Genomic DNA, 22,099 nt, shown 5'->3' with positions numbered 1-22,099 from the left:
CCACTGGAGCCACAGCGCCACTTCGGCTTTTTTCTTTTCGCTTATGTGGTGCTGAGGAATCGAACCCAGAGCCTCATGCATGCAAGGCAAGCACTCTACCACTGAGCCACCTTCCCAGCCCGAGGGATAGCATTTTTGTGAAGAGTAAATGTTGAAATGTGTAAATTTTCTCTGCTGATGTATAGTTACATTGCAGTATTTGAAAGGGCTTTTTGGGGATCCTGGGGATTGAACCTAGGGCCTTGTACATGCCAGGTAAATTGCTCTCACCACTTGAGCAATAGCCCCAGTCAATTTTGTTTTATTTTTTATTATTTATTATTTTTATTTATTTTTAGTCTGTCATGGGGCTTGAACTCTAGGCTTAGGTGCTGTCCTTGCACTCTTCAGCCCAAGGCGAGCACTCTACCCCTTGAGCCACAGCACCACTTCCGGTTTTCTAGTGGTTTATTGGAGATAAGAGTCTCATGGACTTTCCTGCCTAGGCTAGCTTTGAACTGTGATCCTCAGATCTCAGCCTCCTGAGTAGGTAGCACGACAGGCGTGAGCCACCAGCACCCAGCTTGTTTGTTTTATTTTTGTGTGACAAGGACTTTACATCTTTGCCTGGTCTGGCAAATTCATAATCCTCCCATCTCTATTTCCCAAGTAGTGAGGATTACAGGCCTTGTGTCATACCTAGTTTGGAAGGGCCTTTTATTACTTTATATCCTAAACTTAAGACACCATAGGCTATATGGTAAGTAAGCATCCACAGACTCTGTTAGGTGTCTTGTTTCTCTATCAAGTAACTTTTCTCCTTTTCTTACTGAGATAGCTAACTGCCTTTTGGAGAACTACCTGGTTTGTAGATGATGCTTTGCTTAAATGTCATGTTAGTACTCTAAAAAATTCTGTTTGAGGCTGACTGCTGGTGGCTCACATCTGCAGTCCTTGCTCCTCAGGAGGCTGAGACCTGGAATATTGCAGTATGGAGTTCCCCAGGCAGAAAAGTCTGTAAGAGTCCATCTCCAGTGAACCAGCAGAAAGCTAGGCTGGAGCAACGCTTAAGTTGTAGAGTGCCAGCCAGCTGTAAGCAGATGACCTGAGTGTGAGGCCCTTGTGGTTAGACTTGAACCAGCAAAATGAGCAACACACCCCAAAGCCAAAGACTTCCGGCTTTGCATATTTTTTGTTTGAATCAAAATTCAAAGAGTCAGGTTATGAATAAAGATTGTCACATCAGTTCCAAGAGTGCCCTTTGCCCTCCTTCCTACTGTTATGAGTGATAGTTTTTTGTAAAGAATTCTTTTGAAGAGCCTGTGATGAATAATGTTCACCAATTTATGTCCTTATAAGTCAGTTTACCTGTTGCTTAGAGTAAACCAGAGTGAAAATAACTACTCAGACTAAGGATATGGAAAGATTTTCCAGGTTGATGGATTGGTAAGTCTATGTATTGTTAAGATAACAAGAGTCCCCAAGTTGCTCAACAGTTTTAACTCAATTTCTGTTGAAATCCTGCTGGCTTTTTTTTTTTTTACAAATTTCCAATTTCTGTTGAAATCATTGCTAATCCTAAAATTCACATGGAAATAAAAAGGGACCTAGAATAGCCCAAACTACAGAAACAGTGTTGGAGGTTATGTATCTCAATTTTGAAACTTGAAGTAAAGCTGTGGTAATCATCTTGGTAAACACATCAATGGAACAAGATTGAGAATTTAGAAATTAGTGCATTTGGGGTCAGTTTTTATCCCCCTAGTCCTGGGGCTTGAACACAGGGCTCCAGCGCTGTCCCCAAACCTCTTTGTGTCCAAAGCTAGCACTCTACCACTTGAACCACAGCGCCACTTCCAGCCTTTTCTGAGTAGTTTATTGGAGATAGCATCTCCCAGACTTTTCTGCCAGGCTGGCTTCAAATGGTGATCTTCAGATCTCAGTCCCTTGAGTGGCTAAGATTATAGGCATGAGCCACCAGCACCTGGCTAAGGTCAATTCTTTTTTTTTTTTTTTAATTTTATTTTATTTGTGAACATACTGTACAGAGGGGTTACAATTACATGGGCAGGATAATGCATATATTTCTTACCAAGCATTGCAGCCTCCTCCTTTGTTTACCCTTCACATCCCTTCCCAGCCTCCCCCCTCCCTCCCCAATCTTTCCCCCCCCTCCCCTCGCGTCCCCCGCACTAAGGTCAATTCTTGATGGAGGCAATAAGAGAATTTAGCAGAAAAGGAATATTCTTTAATAAATAGTACCAGACAGTTGGATGTGTATACACAAAAGAATGAATTTGAGCCTTTCCAAATATAGTGTATAAAAATTAACTCAAAGTGGAACAAAGACCTTTATTTAAAAGTTAAGCCGGGTGTCTGTGGGTCAAACCTATAATCCTAGCTACTCAGAAGGCTGAAATCTGAGGATCACTGTTGAAGGCCAGCCCAGGCAGGAAAGATGGAGAGACTCTTATCTCCAATAAGCCACTCAGAAAATGAGAAGTGGCGCTGTGGCTCAAGTGGTACGAGTGCTCACTTGAGCTGAAGAGCTGAGGGACAGCGCCCAGGCCCAGAGTACAAGCCCACGACCGGCCCCCCTCCCCCCAAAAAAAGTAGATCTATAAAAAATTTTAGGGAAAGAATGAGGTGTAAATTTACATGATCTTGGACTAAGGAATGGTTTCTTAGATATGATTTCAAAAGCACAATGAAACAAAGAAAAGATATGTTGAATTTCTTCAAAATTAAAACCTTGAGACAGGCATTGGTGGCATATGTTTGTAATCCTAGCTCCCTGGGAGGCTGAGATACACGATCAAGTTTCAGAAGCAGCACAGACATCCATGTCCATATGGCTTCCCTACTCGTCCAGTAAGTGGGTGAAGTGCTATACTCCTTGTCATCCTTGTCATCCCAGCCATTTGGGAGGCTGAGATTGGATGGCTTATAGTTCTAGGCCAGCCTCTACATAAACAAGGGAGACTTCATCCCACCAAAGAAGTTGTCTACAGTGTTCATTTGTTATTCTAGCTACCTTGGCAAATAGGAAGATCAAAGTCTAGATGTACCTCTGGGCAGGAAGAAAAACCATGTCTTAAAAATAACCAATGTAGAAAGGGGTGGAGTCATGCACAGTGCTAAGAGTGGTAAGAAAAACAAACCTGTGTTTCAAATAATACTATCATGAAAGTGGAAGGAGGGCCGGGTATGCCAGCTGTGAGGTCCTGGAGACCTCTGTCCTCGCAGAGACACACAAAATGGGAGGAGATACCTGAGAACGCCCTATCAAATGATGTCATCAAATGAAGGTAGAGTTCTTACTTCCCCACTCTTTTTTTTTGGGGGGGGGGTCTGGTTGTGGGGCCTGAACTCTGTCCCTCAGCTCTTCAGCTCAAGGCTAGCGCTCTACCACTTGAGCCACAGTGCCACTTCCGGCTTTTTTCTTTTTGCTTATGTGGTGCTGAGGAATCGAACCAAGGGCCTTGAGCATGCAAGGCAAGCGCTCTACCACTGAGCCACCTTCCCAGCCCATTTCCCCATTCTTAAATTCACGCCATTGTAACGTCAGTGCAGTTGAATGTTATTCTGACCGGATACATACGGTGCTTTTATCCCTTTCACCTGGATTGAATTTGTCTAGGCAGGTATCACAAGTCATGCCCCTAACCCTTTTTTTTCCCACTGTTACCTTCAAAGTAGAGTCTTGCTTCTTGCCCAGGCATTGCCAGTGTGGGATCGACTATGTTAGGATTCGTTTTGTAGCTAGCATGACACATATGCACCGTCACTCTCACATGTGCCTTGAGAAGTCTTAGAAATTGTTCTCAGGCTGGCCTAGAACCAGCATTCTCTTGTTTTCAGACTCTCAAGTAGCTAAGCTTATACGTGTGAGCTACTGATGCCCAGATGACCATGTATATTTTTAGAGTTTTTTCTGTGATCATGAGTCCCATCACACCACCTTCCCTCCTTTTCTTGGCATTGACAGTGCAAGAACATAACTGACTGTCCTGCATTATTTTCAAGGGGAAATTAAACTTCAGATATAATAAAGCAAATAATAGTATAAAGCTTAGAAGTTATAGTTGAATGGACAAAGGGGAAAGATAGTGTTATGCTCTAAATTTATGGTACAACTCCTTTTGTGTTCGCATCACATGAAGTAAATAATTGAACATTCTTTATGTGTCACATGTCCGTAGCCAATCAGCAGCCAGGATTATTTGATATGTAATAATAGGGTTTATTTGCCAAAGAGCTCTAAGTAGAACTTACAGGATATAGGTGGCTATGTACTAGGATGCTGCTAGTGAGAATAGTTGTAGCAAAGAGAAAATTGGACTGGTATATTTAGCACTTTCAGATTTACTTTGAATTCTGACTCTAGAAATGTACAACCTTAGTTTTTCAGTTGTAGGTTTTAAAATGCTACATTTCATTTTTCTTCCGGTAGCATTTATCACTGTTTTTACTTTTGATGAGAGATTTAATGAGATGTAAAGGAAAAATTACTAGAGACCTAGGAGAGAAAGAATTTTATGAAAATGTCTTCAAGGTTCCCATCTCCACCAGTTTGCCTTTCACCAGAGCGGGCTGATTTAGGTTCTGTAACAAGCTCTTCTTGTTCACTGAATGAGCTAGACAATATTTCCCACCTCTTAAAGAAAATATCAGCTGACATCAATGAAATCAAAGGAATGAAAGCAGCAATTTTGACAGTGGAAGCAAATCTTTTTGATATAAATGTTAGAGTGTCCCAGAATGAAGCAAAAATTTCATCTTTGGAGGTTAAGATGAATGAATATTCGGCAACAACACCTGAATGCAACAGGCAGTTTGAAGATTTTCAAGAGGGAATTGACTTTGAATCACAACCAAGAGCTACTGGTGTAAAAATAATTGGCTTCCTTAGAGATATTGAGAAAGGTAAACTGCTTTGATCTTCATCCTGGCTATTGTGGTATAGAAGCAGCAAAATAGAGAAGTCTTCATTGGTTTGGGTTATAGAACCCAATTTATATGCCTTAGAAATTTAAAATTTATCAGGACAATATCCTGTTTAGTATAAACTAAAATATTTTGAGTGCTTTGTTGTTGCTTTGTGGTACTGGGGATTGAATTTAGGGCCTTATGTGAAACAAGCACTCTACATTCTGAATCATTTAAAGTTGGTGGGGTTTTTTTGTTTGTTTGGTTTTTGTTTTTGACCAGTACTGGGGCCCAAACTTAGGGCTTTGTGTTCTCACTTAGCTTTTTCACTCACGGCTGGTACCCTACCACTTCAGAAAAAAATAATTTGATATACCATTTTGTATCAAGTTTTCTGCCCTGACCTCAGTTTTATGATGCTTTGATCCTCTTTCCTCGGGCTCCCAGGTACCTAATTACTGGGATTATAGATATTTGTCCCAACACTAAGCTTCAAGTGATGTTTTGAAAAGATAGATGAGAATAGAGACGAAGCAGCAACTTGAATGTGAGAAAATAGCCTTCTTTGTGTGAAATTATTTTTAGATGTTTCATATTTTTCTATTTACATCTAGTGTTTGGATTGTAAGCATTTTTTTTGTAACCACAGGAATATATCTTGACTGAATGTCATATGATTTCCAGATCTGTTCTTGAAACTTGTTTTGGCAATGATAATAAAGGAATTCACCTTTTTTTGTACATACTGCCGAAGAGGAATTTAACAAACGTTTTAAAAAAAAATATTCTGTAGACGATCAAATCACATGTACCTTTTAAAATTTAAGCACCTTTTAATAAAATATGGTACTAGGCCCACTTACAAGTTTGTTCAGAATAAGCCGAGCCTGTCCTAGCAAAACCACACATGCTAGATATCCTCAAGCTGTCATGTAGCATCTTACTGAGACCTTAGCACTTACTTATCAAATGGGTACCTGATACCTGCTAAGCACTTTTTGGGACATAGAGAAAGAAGCGTGGCAGCATTCTATCCAAGTAGTTTACGAAGATAAACTTTGCTTCATCAATCTCATTAGGAATATTTTATAATATTAAGAACTTACATCTTTAAGAAATAATATTTTTGGGCTGGGAAGGTGGCTCAGTGGTAGGATCCTTGCCTTGCATGCATGAGGCCCTGGGTTCGATTCCTCAGCACCACATAAGCAAAAAAGAAAAAAACTGGAAGTGGCGCTGTGGCTCAAGTGGTAGAGTGCTAGTCTTGAGATGAAGTGCTGAGGGACAGTGCCCAGGCCCAGAGTTCAGGCCCCACGACCGGACCCCCCAAAAAATAATAATATTTGTACTCTATTTTTTGGGGGGGTGGTTGGTTGCGGGGCCTGAACTCTGGGCCTGGGCACTGTCCCTCAGTTCTTCAGCTCAAGGCTAGTGCTCTATCCACTTGAGCCATAGCACCACTTCCAGTTTTCCAGTGGTTTACTGGAGATGAGTGTCTCATGGACTTTCCTGCCCGGGCTGGCTTTGAACTGTAATCCTTAGATCTCAGCCTCCAGAGCAGTTAGGATTACAGGAGTGAGCCACCTGCGCTTAGCCTCATACTCTTATTATGAGAAATTTAAACAGTTACATTTGTGCCTCACTGAATAATAGGAACACTCTCAAATACAGCAGTGGGTGATTCTAGACTTGATTTTTATATCCTGCCCCCCCTCCCCCGTAGCGCTTTGGATAGCAGAATTCTGAGTGTCATACTTGTTCATTGTTCTTTTGCATTTATCTATGCCCATTGTTTGCCCTTCGGAATTCTCTGTCAAGGTTTGTTATCCTCCAGTACGTGGGAGTGGTAGTTCTGGTGAGTGTTCAGGTGACTGCAGAGGAACTCGGCAGGTTTGTCACACAGTGTCAACATAGCTCATGTCCCAAGGCCCGTGGCCTGTGAGATATTTCCTCCTGACTGTTTTGCCCTTCACTTCTCCTGCAGACTTACTTCTCTCCCAGGGAGAACTAGGGGTGTCCTCATTGCCATTGTTGGTTTAACCCTCAGTAGAACTTTTTATCTTGCAAGGATATTCCTGTGGTCTGTACATAGTATCATCGTGTTGTCGAAGCTTTATTTGTAAGGCTTTGCAGAAATGCTGATTTCTGAGGATCAGATGCTGGCGCTTTGTCTTCAGGCTCAGTGAGGTTTTGATTTGTGTTCTAGGAGCTCAGCAGAGGCAGTTGTTACCCCGACTGCACATCGACCCGGTCATGGCAGAAACGCTGGAACTTAGTCAAGGTAAGGAGGTTTTAAATTTCCACCATAATACAGCAGTTTTCCGTTGCCACCCACATTTGTACACCTCATTCAGTGCATCATGTGTCTCTCAGATCCTGCCCTAAGATGCCACACTAGCTCTCTGAAAATACTTGAGGGCCAGGAGATAAGGTTTGCATTCTCTCATGTTTATGATGTTCTTATTTTTTTTTTTTTTGCCTTATTTTGTTCTATTCATGCCATCCTTGTAGCCCTGGCTGCTTTCGCTTGCTCTCAGAACACTTAAGCCCTGATTTGCTTCTCTAGCCTGATCATAGCCATTGTTGCAAGCTGCTTCAATATTCACCTTACCCTCACTCTGACTTCACTTTAGGATCTTAGTGCAGAGGCCATACCTAGAACTTGTTCTAGAACTACTGTCACACTTGTTGGTCTCTCCTACCTCCGATACACATGCTATTGGGGCAGCTTCAGAACTGGGGTGAGTTCCATATTTATCTCTATCCTCAGTGCTCAGCCCCTGCCAGATGCATGTTCTGTAGCCTCCCAACCTCTAGCTCTGAATCCTCCTGCCTCAGCCTCCTGAGTGCTAGGATTAAAGTGTGAACCATCATACTAGGTACTTTATTCCTTTCTTGTTTCCCCCAAGTCTGCCCTTTGTTGGAGGCTCTGGTCTCTTGATTCCTTCTTCCCTGAATTTTCTTTTCCCTCAGCCAAGACTTAACAGTAGGTAGAGTCCCCAGCTGTTGTCTCAGATGGATGTGCTTTTCGGGCCTAAAGGATACCTGCAACAGAGGCCAAAGCCCTTCCCATCTGACGAGCTGATCCCGTGCTCCATCCCTCTGGCCACCTCATGCTGCTGCTCCCTTTAGCCTTGACTTTACCCTCCTTTACCTTCCAACATTCCATCCTGCTTTGGACATCATATTTGAGAAAGTTTGGGGGCTGCAGTCCATGTATGTTATGCTACTTCATCAGCTCTTGGGCATCTTTTATTTAGTTTTTCATTTTACTCTGTACATACAGCTTGAAGCATCAAGTAGTGGAAAGGCTTCTAAATGACCACATTCTGAAGTTCCTAATTCCTACCACGCCTTTATTTCTAAGGGCCCATCTCTTTCTGCATGGTTTGTTTTTTTTTAAAGCATACTCATTTTGCTTCATGTGTATGAAACTATTTCTCTGAGGATATTAAAGGTGGTTTTTGACTTTTTTTTTTCCCTTTTCCTCCTTGGTGCTGTTTTTTTCTCCAGGTTGGTTTTGGCTGTTGGGGTCCTTATTTTCTGTTGAAAGCTGACCTGGCAGGTTGAGTTCATGAATTGGGGCTGGAACATGGGAGGGTAGTTCCATATTTGAAGGTAGATCCTGTGGATTTATCGTGGCAGCCTGATGTCAGTACCTTAAGGCCTTTTCTCTCAGCCTGGTCAGCTCAGCAAAGCTCTTTCATGTACTATTCTGGTTGCCAGAGTTCAGATAACTCAATAGAGGAAGAGGGCTGGGAGAGGGCATGCATTATTAATGCAACATTCACTTAACACTCCCCTCCCCGTCTCACTGTGGATTTGGCTGAGCATGGCATCCCTTGTGAAGATAGTCCCTCTGTGTTGGTCTTCTCAAGAATCCTAAGCCTTACTTTTTCCAAGGGTGGATGTATAAAATGGATAAAGGTTATCAAGAATGCTGCCATTGTTTTTCTTAGACAGTAGGGAATTTATTGTCTGATATATTAGGAATGCTATTCAATAGTGACATTCGGGGCAGTTTTTCTTCCTGTGCTCTGCCGTCAGTGGATGTCTTTCTCAGGTTGATAGCAAGATGGTGGCAAAGTTCTGAGCATTGTGTCCAGTTGAGTGGAAGGAGGGGTATACATTGTTTGTGACTTTCCTAGAGGCAAAGCCTCTCCCCACACACCAGAGCTCCTGAAGCCTCCACCCACCCTAGAAGAATCTTCTTGTGTCTCATTGGTCAGACTTGGGAGATAACCCAGTGCAGGACACAGCTGCCTTTGTAACAGAAACGGTAATGGAATACATTTAGGTTATTCTGTTGTGGTACCTCACTATCAGAGGCCATGATGCTTTATTGCTGGCCTCTTAACAGTGATCAACAGGAAGCCCATCTCCAGTCATTCTGAAATCTTCATTGGAATGGTAGGGGTAGGTGTGTTAAGGATCAAAGGAAAGAAAATAGGTGAATGGACTTCAGGAAGGTTTCACTGCTTCTGTCACAGATCCTCTACTATACTTTTAAACTCTACTTCTCTTTATCCCCTCCATAGGCTTTGGAGAACCTTTTGCTCTGAGTTGTTTTGCTCCTTGCCTAGAACTCAGTTTTTACAGATTTACTGTTAGTTCCTAATCATGTTTTTCTTCCAAATCTATAGTTACTTTCTTTGGGAGGGGTATATGCTTTTTTTTTTTTTTTTAAATCTTGGGCTAGGTGCACTGGGTTATGCCTGTAATTCCAGCTTGTAGGAGGCAGATCCAGAGGATCAAGGTAGTGAGACCTGGTCCCAGCCGGGAAACTGGCCGTGTTGGCACACACCTGTTTCACGCTACAAGGAGGTAGGAAGATTGCAGTCTTGACCTGCCACTGGCAGAAGTGACATCCTGCCTGGAAAATCATGGAAACTCAAAGGGGCTGGAGGTACGCCTTTAATGGTATAGGGTCTGCCTGGCAGCTGCGACCCTCTTGATTGCTAAAACAAATTTTTATTGGAATTGGTGTAGCTCTTCAGGAAGGAACAGAGTGAATGCACGATTTTAACCTGCAGTCTGTCAAGGGATGGCGCCCTGCCCCTCGGTCTGGCTTCCTCATGATCCCGTTGTTGCTCTGAAGCTTACAGAAGTGGCAGGGCATGTGTGGCTGGAAAGCTGCTTTCAGTGCGTCCTTGGCTGGGTGCTGCGAGGTGTGACTGGCCCCCACGCTCCTGCGCTTTGCTCAGTCTCAGCCTCGGGCTGTCGGGATTTCACACTGTGTTCCTTCTCTGGCCAGCTCCTCTCTGCCCCTGCCCTGCTCCATGAGAGTAGCACTGTGAGCACACAGCTGAACACTGGCTTCACCTCTGCCCCTCATGTCTGTCCCCTTCCTGAGGACCAGATTCTGAGTGTCCACCGTCTTCCTACTGTGCAAGAGCCCCACAAAGACAGTGAAATTTGTCGTTGCTATCTTGTAAATCGGTTCTTCCCCTTTCTCCTATACACCTGTCAAGTTTCTGTTCTTCCTGCTCTCCCCCATCTCTTTCCCTTGCTGTCTGTCCTGCCTTCCTAGAGGGCACCTGCCCCTTCTTACAAGGTCATTGAAATGGCAGCTGCTGTGGAGCCCTGCAGAGAGGAGAAGGTGGAGATGTCCTCTCTCCCCCTCAGTGTGTTCGAGGGGGGATTCCAAGACATCATTTCTTTCCTAAAACCCAACTTAACCATGTCACTTCCCCCTTAGGAATCTCTTGGTTTCCAGTTACTTCTAGATTTGTTTCTCCACTTAACTTCTACAGTTCAAAGTATTGAGGCAAACAGGCTACTTCATTCCTTAGCTGCCGTGGCCACTCCCTGCCCAGCCCCCATCCTCCCAGTCACCCCATATTTCTCACCTTCCCTCAGGTGCCTGTGAAGGCCCGGCCTTTCTCCACGTGCTGGTAACTCTGCCCGAAGTGCTCTCTCTCCTCAGTAATTCCCGCTCAGATCTTTCATACCCACCTCAAGCTTTGACTCCTCAGCTGGAGAGTGGTTGCTTTGTACTCTGCCAACACTGTTCAGACCCTTTTTGGATCCTGGTGTTCAGGGATTGTGTGCACTTCTTTTCCTTTTTCTTTGTGTACCTGGCACAGTTGGGCTTAGTTGAGTAGATATTTGGTGAATGACTGTTCTCTGAATTTTGGTCCCTATGATTTACTTCTTATCCTTAAAAGAAACATTATGCTCACATATGAATAGGTCAGCAATATCTATTCTATGCTTTTAGGTTTATCATATTTTGAATTGTACTATGCAAACATGAATAAGGGACATTAAGTTTCCTAAATCCCCCCTGATTTTAGAAGAAGCTGTTTTTCCGTCAGTGTGTCTTGTTAACCTCCCAGCATATCGCATCACAAGCCTTCCTCTCCTCTAGTGCCGGATGAGGAAAGAACCACTTGAGTTCTTTGAAAAGCTGTTTGGAATGGACTTATAACCCTATATTCCTGTAGAGAATTAGTTATGATTTGCCTTGACCAGTAATTAAGAATATATAAAAGACTGACATTCTTCTCACATGTATGATGTTGGGAATGAAAGGTATATTCAAAAGTAAACATTTGTGGCCAATTTTTTTGGCTCAGATTACTATGACATGGAATCCATGGTCCATGCAGACACAAGATCATTTATTCTGAAGAAGCCAAAGCTGTCTGAGGAAATAGTAGTGGCACCAAACCAAGAGTCGGGGATGAAGACTGCAGATACCCTTCGGGTACTTTCAGGACACCTTATGCAGACACGGTAGATGGTTTATTTTTCTTGTGTAGTTAATTTATGTGATTAGATAGCTCAGGCCAACGCTAGTTCTCCGAGTCCCCTCCTCCCTGCCCTGGCTTGTAGTATTTTATTGGCTCATTAGCTAGGCCATGACTAGTTGGCTGATTATTTCTGTTGTTCAGAAATCCATTAAAATACAAATACAGATAAAAGCTCATTTGGTTTAGTAACTTGAGTAAACTAAAGCTTATGCACATTCATGAAATGGATTTTTGTGTGTGTGTGTGTGCCAGTCCCTGGGCTTGAAGTCTGGACCTGAGGTGCTGTCCCTGAACTTTTTGTGCTCAAGGATTGCATTCTGCTACTTGAGCCATGGCTCCATGTTTGACCTTTTTTTTTTTGGTGGTTTACTGGAGGTAAGAGTTTCACAGCAGAATTTTCTACTCAGGTTGGCTTCAAATCGTGATCCTCAGATCTCAGCCTCTTGAGTGGCTAGGATTACAGGTGTGAGCCTGGCTTCATGAAATGGAATTTTTTAAACCAGGTGACCAAAAGCAGGAAGTTTTCCTTAAGAGAGTTAGTGAATGGGGTTTGGGTGGTCCTTCCCAAAAGTGTTCAGTGCAGGAACACATATATGGATAAACACACAACTGTTAGCCAGTGTATTCTGCGTGTGCACACTAACTAATGTTTTGTTTGACTTCCATGTTGATCCCACGGGGATCGAATGGACAGCAGAGTCATGGTGGAGGGAGGTAGTCCTCAGTAAGTATGCCCTGCAGGGCCCCTGGCAGTGGGGCCGCAGTGGCTGGCCTGTGGCATTGTGTGGTGCCAGGAGTCCACTAGCACTCGACTGCAGATCCTACCAAGTCCTTTTCACTGAACCAGATGCAAAGGAGGGAGTCATAGTTCTGCTGAAGAATACTTTAGAGGCTTAGCATTTTGTGTTTGTTTCCCTAATTCTATGGTATTTTTTGTCTGTCTGGCAGAGATCTTGTACAACCAGATAAACCTGCAAGTCCCAAGTTTATAGTGACGCTGGATGGTGTCCCCAGCCCCCCAGGATACATGTCAGATCAAGAGGAGGACATGTGCTTTGAAGGAGTGAAACCCGTAAACCCAGCTGCAGCCTCTCACAAGGGACTCAGAGGGCTCCTCCACCCACAGCAGTTGATGAGCAGGCAGCTTGAGGACCCAGGTGGTAGCTTTTCCAACGGTGTGTTGAGAGCACAGACTTGCCCTGTTGAGCGTGCTGGCATTGTGAAGGCAGACTGCCTGTGTCTCTACTTGACTGTCGCTTTGAGGCCTTGCTTCTATTTACATTGAGTAATGTTCTTTTTTCTTCTTCCACACAAAACCAGCAGAGAAATTTCAGACTTTTTTCCTGTATCCACTTCACAGGTGGGCTGTTACTCTAGTGCTAACATGGAGTTCAGCCTTGGGATCAAAACTCCCTCTTAGTTATGCTTGCTGAAGGATGAACCGTCATCCTTGATGCCTTGGCTCCTTTATTTCCTTGAAGAACGGTCACTCTCCCCCCTGTTCCAGCACCTGCCTCTCAGTGGTTACCTTGGGAGGAAGGGGGCTTGGAGTGTTGATGCTTTTCCACCTCAGTCAGCTTTTGAATCTGGGGGGGGCTGCTTCCTGTGGAAGTGTAGAAAAGACCTTAAGTTGACATTAATATTGAAGGGGAATATTTAGAACCTTGTGCACTGATTATGAGGCTTCTAGGCAGAAGTGTGGGTGTCCAGGGAAACCCCCACCTTCCCATTCCTGGCAGTGTTTTGGAAAGCTCTTCAAAACCAGGGGAGGTTAATTACTTTTTTCATTAAAGCTTAAAAACGAGCAGATTCAGAGAAAACAGGTTTTGCAATCCCTCTGAGTAATCATCTTGGTAGGGTTATGGAAATGTTCTCAATACTGAGTTAAGTCACTGAAAATATCTAGACTTTGGGGGGGATGTGGAGCTAAGAAATTACAGCTACCGGGGCTGGGAAGGTGGCTCAGTGGTAGAGCACTTGCCTTGCATGCATGAGGCCCTGGGTTCGATTCCTCAGCACCACATAAGCAAAAAGAAAAAAAAGCCGGAAGTGGCGCTGTGGCTCAAGTGATAGAGCGTTAGCCTTGAGCTGAAGAGCTGAGGGACAGCGCCCAGACCCAGAGTTCAGGCCCCACGACCAGACCCAAAAAAAAAAAAAGAAAGAAATTACAGCTACCTGTCAGTGCTTTTCCCTGTAAATCAGTGACCCTGTCTAGTTTTAGTTTTTGGAGGAACTTGGAAATCTGACCCTATCAACAGGAAATACAATTAAAACAACAGAGCAGTAATAGGCCTTGCAGATTTCTTTTTTTTTTTTTTCATTTTTGGAGGTACTAGAGTTGACGCCAGGGCCTTGTACTTGTTAGGTAATCACTACTACCTGAGCCTTTTTTGCCTTCGTTATTTTATTGTCAAGGTGGCATACAGAGAGGTTGTAGCTACATAAGGTAATGAGTACATTTCTTGATGGACGTTTATTGCCCCTTCCCTCATTTTTCTCCCAACCCCCCCCCACCCCAGTATCTCTTCCCTCCCAAGGTGTAAAGTTCATTGCCTTTTGTTTTTTGTTTTGTCAGTTGTGGGGCTTGAACTCTTGAGCCTGGGCACTATCTATCCCTCAGCTCTTCAGCTCAAGACGAGCGCTCTACTGCTTGAGCCACAGCACCACTTCTGTATTTCTAGTGGTTTATTGGAGACAAAGAATCTCACAGACTTTCCTGCTTTCCTGCCCGGGCTGGCTTTGAACCATGATCCTCAGATCTCAGCCTCCTAAGTAGCTAGGATTATAGGTGTGAGCCACCGGCGCCCAGCTGCCTTTGTTATTTTTTACGTAGGGTTTTACATTTGTTTGGTTCTTCTTGGATCAGAATCTTCCATTTTACACTTCCTATGTAACTCTGATGACAAATACTGCCACCACACCATCCAGATTTTATTGGCTGAAATGAGGTCTCGAGGACTTGGTGCCAAAGCTGACCTTAAGCCAGACTGACTTTGAACCTCAATCCTCCGGATTGCTGCCTCACTAGTAGTTAGGAATACAAGTGAACCATGAATGCCTGCTGGCAGTGCAGATTTCTTGACCCCCCTTCTCTGTTTTGTTTAAAATAAGGAAATTAAGGTGTTCTTGCTACTCTTGCCTTTTGTTTTGATGGCTTAATACTTGGGTCTGTTATGATTCAAGTTGGTGTAAAGGTTGGTGTCTATGTCGAGCTGTGTTGGTGGGTGTGTAATGTTATGTCACAACTCTTGTGTAGGTTGCGTAGTGCTGTGGTCCTTGTGGAGACTGCGGGATGAGCATGCGCCTCCTCTTCCTGTCTTGTGCTGTTTCGCTGCTGAGTCATTGCTGCGTCTCGCAGCCTCTGTCCCTGCCTCTTCCACAGCACACAGGGAGCTGCCATTGGTTTGCTTTGGAGTTGGCATTTTGGAGATGCTTCAAAATGTTGCTAACAGCAATCTCTATCTTAAGTCACCTCCACTGGCCATTATTGTATGGAAGTAAACATCTGATGAAGTAAAGTATTAGTTAGGACACTAACAGGTGTGAGCTTGAACTTGTATCGATGGTTTATCAATCCCATTGCACGGAGAGTTGTTTCTTATATTTAGTTAAGGGTGTGTGTGTGTGTGTGTGTGTGTGTGTTTGTGTGTGTGTGTGTTTGTGTGTGTATGTTGGGGGGTGGTCCTGGGGCACTAGTCCACTCAGGGTCCACACACTGTCCCTGAGTTTTTGTTCAAGGCTGGCACTTTATCACTTGAGCCACAGCTTCCACTTCTAGGTTTTTGGTGGTGAACTGAAAGTAATAATTTCACAGACTTACTTTCCTGCCTCAGTTGGCTTTGAACCATGAGTCTTAGTTCTCAGCATCCTGAGTAGTGCCATAAGCTCTGGTGTTTTTAGAGAAAAATTATGTGTCATGCATAGTCTTAATAGTTATCTGATGCTGTTCATTTTGGGGCCTTCTGACAGGATTTGTGTGTCACAATGTGTAGGGAGGACAGAAGTTGTGTTACTAGAATAGTGGGTTAGATTATGATCTGGTTTGTGTTCTTCCATTTAATCATCTTCTGAAGTAGAAGAGGATCTAGCCTTGTACTGAGGGAGAAGCTTAAGTTGAAAGATGTTAAACATCCTTTCGTGAAGTGTCCAAGCAGCTGAGGTGAAGAAGAGCCAGATTACTCTGCCTTACCCTTGTGCAGGAGGATTTAAAGAACATGGCTGAAGTGATGCTTTTCTCCACATGTAATACACAGCACTCATTACCCACAATGCATAACACCTCTGATGCCATTTTTTTTTTAATAACTAGGGTGTCTCAGCTATAGTTTTGTTTTATTCAGTGTTTTAAAAAGTTAAACTAGTTGTCAAAATTCAAAATATATTTGTGGTTTTTTAAATACTAAAACAGAAGATGTGGCAATACTGACCCCACTTTCCTGTCCTGGTTGCCAGTGGAATTGGGTGTGTGTGTGAGTGCCGAGGCGTGAGCTCTGGAAGTGCTCGTGTGGTTGCTTCCGGGGTTACTGTTCCCCACCCAGCCAGACCTGCTCTGTGGGATGACCTGCGTGACCTCTGTAGGCAGCAGCATTTAAGCAAAGATGTCTTCCTCTTTTGACACCATTGTATGTTTGGCACTGGACTTGTGTGAGAATTCGTTCTTTTCTTCCTAAGTGTTTTCAGTTTCCTTTAACTTTACTGGCTTCCTTTTGCCATCCTTCCTTTTACTTTCATGTTCTGAAATGATAGGTTTAGAATTCTTGGTGAAAACCTAGGCCAAAGGTGCAGAATCACTTGATTTCCTTTTTATATGAGAACTTTGTAATATGGAATACTGTATTACTAGAGTTTACCAGATTATCTGGCTCATTTATTTTTGTAGGTTGTAAGGGTGTTTGGGGGAGGAATTTATTAAAGGGTCTGTACTGAATTGATCATAATGAGATGTTTTGAATCTTTTCCACATCATAGCTGAGATGAGTGAACTGAGTATGGCGCAGAAGCCAGAAAAGCTGTTGGAACGCTGCAAGTATTGGCCGGCTTGTAAAAACGGGGACGAGTGCGTGTACCATCACCCTGTCGCGCCTTGCAAGTGAGTAGTAGCACATTGGTGCTGGTGTTTGTTAACGACTTCCTTCCCTCCCTCCCCTCCCACTCCTCCCTCCCTCCCTCCTTTCCTTTTGTCATTCATGGGGCTTAAACTCTGAACCTAGGCGCTGTCTCTGAGCACCTAGCTCGAGGCGAGCACTCTACCACTTGAGCTACAGTGCCACTTCTGGTTTTCTGGTGGTTAATTGGAGATTAAAGTCTCACGGACTTTCCTGCCTGCCCAGGCTGGCTTTGAGCCGTAATCCTCAGATCTCGGCCTCCTGAGTAGCTAGGATTATAGGTGTGAGCCACCGGCACCCGTTGCAACTTCACTTCTGTATTGAAGAGCTTGTAGTTTCTTTAGGTAAGTTTGAGTTGGTGTGTATGTGCATGAATAGGAGGTTTCATTATTATTCATATCATGTGATACTGTGGAATGTCTAGTGTCTTGGGGACTGGGTACATACATTAAAGGAGCTAGATGTAAATATACCACTTAGTGACATTTTGTTCACCTGTCAAGTTTTTCTGAGGGGCATTGGGGAAAGTTGCCAGTAATAAAAAAGTATCCTAGACTTAGGTTAAAGTTTTCCTGCTGAATGTAATGAGCTTTGTGAGGATTGCAAGTTAAGGTTATCTCAGGTAAAAGAAAGACCCTCTCTCAGCAAACTGTGTGTAGTGACACACACCTGTCATCTCAGCTACTTGGAAGTCAGAGAGAGAGGAGAATTATGGTCTAACGCTAGCCTGGGGAAAACCAGTACTTGTCCCCGAAGAACTCAAAGCAGAAGGACTGGGACATGGCTCAAGTGGTACCTTGCTTGGTTAGCAAGGATGTCCTTCATGCTGGGTCAGTGCTCTTTCATTGAGCTACATACTTAGCCCATTACTTCTCCACTGGCGCTTTATCATTCTACCCATGCTTTCAGAACCTCGGCATTTCTCAAAATAATTTGTAATGAAGTTATAAGAAGCCCCCCTATAGAACACTGATAATGCATTGACAATATTACATATGAATAATATGCTTTTTTGTTTTTAGAGCCTTCCCCAATTGTAAATTTGCTGAAAAATGTTTGTTTGTTCATCCAAATTGTAAATATGACGCTAAGTGCACTAAGCCAGACTGCCCCTTCACGCACCTGAGCAGAAGAGCGCCAGTGCTGCCCCCAAAGCCAGGTGAGTGGCCGCCTACACAGCAGGGGAGAGAGGGTAAAATGACTGGAAATGGAAGCCAACGCAAAAAAGGAGCAGCTGTAATTTGACAAAGAACAAGTATACCCAGTGTATAAAGTCATGAATGCATAAAATTTATTATTCTTAGTGATTCTCATCACCTTAAAAATACACTAGACTACATTAAATTGTATTTTGCCAATAGCTTTAATCAGTGTTTTAATTCTGATTTTTGTTTGTAGTTACAACACCATCACCATCCTCTAGTGGTCAGCTCTGCCGTTACTTTCCAGCTTGTAAGAAAATGGAGTGTCCTTTCTATCATCCAAAAGTAAGAACCTTCATTTTCCAAAAAATTGCTTCAGTGGTATGTCTTACTCTAAAGTAGATGAGAAATCGGCTGTCTTGCCTTTTTGTTTTCCTTCTCAGTTACACTTTTTTTTTTCTTTTTTTTGTTGGTCGTGGGGCCTGAACTCTGCGTCTGGGAGCTGTCCCTCAGCTCTTCAGCTCAAGGCTAGTGATCTACCACTTGAGTGACAGGACCACTTCTGGCTTTTTCTGCTTATGTGGTGCTGAGGAATGGAACCCAGGGCCTCATGCATGCAAGGCAGGCACTCTACCACTGAGCCACCTTCCCAGCCCTCAGTTTCACTTTCTTAAGGATCTTTTTATCAGCTGGGTGCTGGTAGCTCAAGCCTGTAATCCTAGCTACTCAGGAGACCGAGATCTGAGGATTGCAGTTCAAAGTGAGCCCAGGCAGGAAAGTCCCTGAGACGCCAATATACCACCAGAAAATGGAAGTGGCACTATATAATAGTCCCTAAGTAGAAAAGCTGCCTGGGTTGGCTTTGAACCGTGAGCCACCAGTGCTCGGCTTCACAGTAGTAGATTAACCTCAAGGAATGAGTTCTACTTGACTCATTATCCGTGTTCATCTGAGCATTTGTGTGTGTGTATATGTCATGCATGCACACCAGTTATCCTGGACTTTAAACACAAAGCCTGGGCACTGTCAAGTCTTCAGTGTTTCTGCTCAAGGCTAACACTCTACCACTTGAGCCACAATTCCACTTTTGACTTTTTGCTGATTAGTTGTAGATAAAGAGTCTCCCAGACATTCTTACCTGTGTTGGCTTTGACTTACAATGCTCAGATCTTGCCAACTGAATAGTTAGGATTATAGGCCTGAGCCACTAGCACCTGGCTTGGCTGGGGGTGGGGCGGGGGGTGTTGTTTTTTTTTTTTTACCTCTTGCTAGACCAGAATTGGGATAAAGAAATCCAATGTCATACAAATTGTATTAGTTTTGCTTGTGTGTGAACCATCAACTGATGTATCTAGATCCAGCCAGTGAGCTTCACCCTCTTTAAATAGCAGCCTGAAGGCAGTTTTACCAGCTGTACTTGGGCAAAAAGAAACTCTGTGAGGAGTGAGGGATATTAGACAGACTGCAGCGATGATTGCTACACTGATCAGAAGAAGCTTGCAGTGATACTAAAGTAATACTAAAGAATCACCTATGAGTTTTGGCCTTTGTTCTGTGTTCCCAGAGAAAGTTCTTATTTTTCAAGGCCTTAATAGTATTAAAATGGAGGTTTCTTTGTTGGTTAATTAGGGTGGCTTAAGTACTGTCATATCCAGTTATTGTAGGTTCATTTGTGTTAATCTTGCAAATGTGGCTGAAAATCTATTGTTTGTTCAGCACTGTAGATTTAACACTCAGTGCACAAGACCGGACTGCACATTTTATCATCCCACCATTGCTGTACCACCAAGACATGCCTTGAAGTGGATTCGACCACAAACTAGGTACTTTAAATGACTGTTCCTCATTTCATGTCTTTTGCAACTACAGAATATAACTTCTTAAATGCATAAACACACAAATGGGGGGGGTATTGTACTCTCGTTTTGATTCTTTCCCTCCTGCATGCTGTTAGTCTAGTGTCCTTCAGTTAAAAGTGCCCCTCCCCATTTGTTTACTAGTTTGGGAGTATGAATGGCTCATTTTCTCTAGGCTTGCACGCTCATGCCTGGAACTCCACCACTTGAGCCACATCCAATGCCAGCATTTTCCTAGTTACTTAAGAGACTGACTTTTCTGCCTAGACTGGTTTCCTGAATAGCTAGGATTACAGGTGTGAGCCATCAGTGCCAGGCTGATTACTTTTAATCTGTATCTCCTTAGATCCGATTTCTTAGATCAGGTTTCTTTACCTTCTGACCATACACTGAAAGCATTCTAAGTCATCAGGAGTGTGTGTGATGTATGCTTATGCCACCGTTTACAAACTTCAAACCAGTTTTCTGAGAAGAAATTAGTGACTAAGAATTTTAAGTTTCAATATATTTTAGTGTGTTTTGTATGAATTTCATTATCTGCCTTATATACAAAATAATTTCTTCTTTTGTTTATTCAGCGAATGACACCCAGTCTTAGCTGGCAGAAGATCGTGCAGTTTGATGAAAGACTATTGAACTTGTCAAATCTTTGAAGCTTGGAATATATTGCTATCATAATACGAAGTTTATTGCCTATTTGAAGTGTCTAATTTTTCAAGTTTGTAAGTTTATTAAGTGATTTTAACATTGGGGTTTTTGTTGTTGCTATTTTATTTTTACAGTGAAAAGGCAGTTTGGGAACAGCTCTATTGCTATTAAACAGCATTTGCAGTGGCATATCTTTGACAGCACTGCAGTTGGAGCAGAACTGTCAGGAGGCCAGTGTCCTGAAAGTTTAAATTAGTGCTTCCCCAAAGAGCATGTGTTTGTAATGAGGGGCCAGAGGTACTGTGAGGCAGCTTAAAGTAGCCGTTCAAATCTGCTTTTAATTGTTAAATGAACACACTTAGAAAAGCATGATAATAACAGCCACGTGGTCACTACTTTGGTAGTATGATTCCCTTGCCTTCTGTGAATGATGTGGCATGTAGGGTGAAAACAAGTACAAAAGATATAAACAGCTCCTTAAAATGATTTCATTTACTGTTAACATACTTTTAAAATAAATTTTTTTGGGGACTACATTATCACAAAATGATAGGAAAGTTTTTACAAGTATATACATAAAGTACCAGAAAACAGACTTTAAACTCACAAGATTATATACATATATATATATTCCCACATTCTGAAAAATAACATACTCAGAAATAAGTCTACCGAAAATATACTTAGTTATTACCGAAGATAATTTTTGAAATGTAAAAACTAGATTTAAGTAGTATATTTTAAATGACAGAACTATATAATTATAGAGCGCTCAGATGGGTAAATACAGAATTCAACAAAACTTGGCCTACTGTATTGATGATGGAGTTTTTGTGTGTTTGGTTTTTATAATTGTTAAGGCAAGAAGTGTCATGTTTGAAAATTAATTAACATGGAAAACTGATTTCAAAGACTCAATGTATATATAGTACTTTTCAAAATTAAAAGCTTTATGAAGTGGTTAGTAAAGGGTGCATTACTAGAAAAGGAATTATAGACTCTCAAATATTTTCAGGACCAAATTACACTGTAAAAATTTTAAAAGTTAACTGATTAGCACATAGTCATATGCACAAAAGATGGATAATAAACACTGTGAAAGTTCATGTTTAAGATTGTAAGCCAGCCTTCTGCTGTTGGAATCATTATTCTTTCCCTTGGAAATAAAAGAATCCACTTGAACTTGGTTGTACCATCCCCAAAGTAAACACTCAAGACCAAAGACCAAAGGCAACAAACACACAGGGCCTGCCCTAAAGCTGCTGTGTTTAGGCATAAGTGAAATGACAGTTCTACTTCATTCTGAGTGTATGTTTAAGGCATGTTTTCATTGTAGTTTTAAGATGTGTTGCATCTTTGCATAAGAAATTTGTTTTAAAATGTTTCTATTTCTGAAAATACAATTTTTTATTTATAAATGATTCATAGTGATGTTCTCATAATTCCACACAAAATGGGGAACAAGGGCTTATGTTCAGTTTTTCTTATAAGGAAGCCTCATTCTACAATCTGATTGTACTTTACCATTTCATAAATTTTTATCTTTCATTTGCTGTGGGTTTATGAAAAGCTAAAGTTGGCCCTAAAACATTTCTTGGCTTTTTCTAAATTCAACCATCATAAAGAGGACAGGTTGGGTGTGGCTGCTGATTATGAAATGAGAGTGCGTAGTGTGTTTTGGCATG

The 22,099-nt window shown here is 42.5% G+C and overlaps 1 protein-coding gene across 1 annotated transcript; it reads left to right on the top strand.

The window, feature by feature from the left end:
- Window positions 1-4,517: 4,517 nt before the first annotated feature.
- Window positions 4,518-21,835, top strand: Zc3h14 (zinc finger CCCH-type containing 14). The gene is made up of 7 exons (XM_013016054.1): window positions 4,518-4,905; window positions 7,115-7,189; window positions 16,632-16,752; window positions 17,791-17,927; window positions 18,167-18,255; window positions 19,627-19,733; window positions 20,345-21,835. The coding sequence occupies exons 1-7, from the start codon at window positions 4,518-4,520 to the stop codon at window positions 20,349-20,351; spliced, it is 924 nt and encodes a 307-aa protein (XP_012871508.1). The 3' UTR covers window positions 20,352-21,835.
- Window positions 21,836-22,099: the final 264 nt, after the last annotated feature.

The sequence above is a fragment of the Dipodomys ordii genome, unplaced genomic scaffold (assembly GCF_000151885.1).
Source record: "Dipodomys ordii isolate 6190 unplaced genomic scaffold, Dord_2.0 Scaffold2, whole genome shotgun sequence".
NCBI classification, from domain to species: Eukaryota; Metazoa; Chordata; class Mammalia; order Rodentia; family Heteromyidae; genus Dipodomys; species Dipodomys ordii.
Note: the sequence above shows the minus strand (reverse complement) of the source record. Positions and strands in the feature narration are given on the sequence as shown.

What these genes read in the sequence shown, in the direction of transcription:
- Zc3h14 (XM_013016054.1), top strand. Translation starts at nt 4,518, where the DNA reads ATGAAAATGTCTTCAAGGTTCCCATCTCCACCAGTTTGCCTTTCACCA. An exon ending in CCTTAGAGATATTGAGAAAG is followed by an intron (nt 4,906 to 7,114) that starts GTAAACTGCTTT and finishes TTTGTGTTCTAG; the next exon opens with GAGCTCAGCAGAGGCAGTTG. An exon ending in GTCCTTTCTATCATCCAAAA is followed by an intron (nt 18,256 to 19,626) that starts GTAAGAACCTTC and finishes TTGTTTGTTCAG; the next exon opens with CACTGTAGATTTAACACTCA.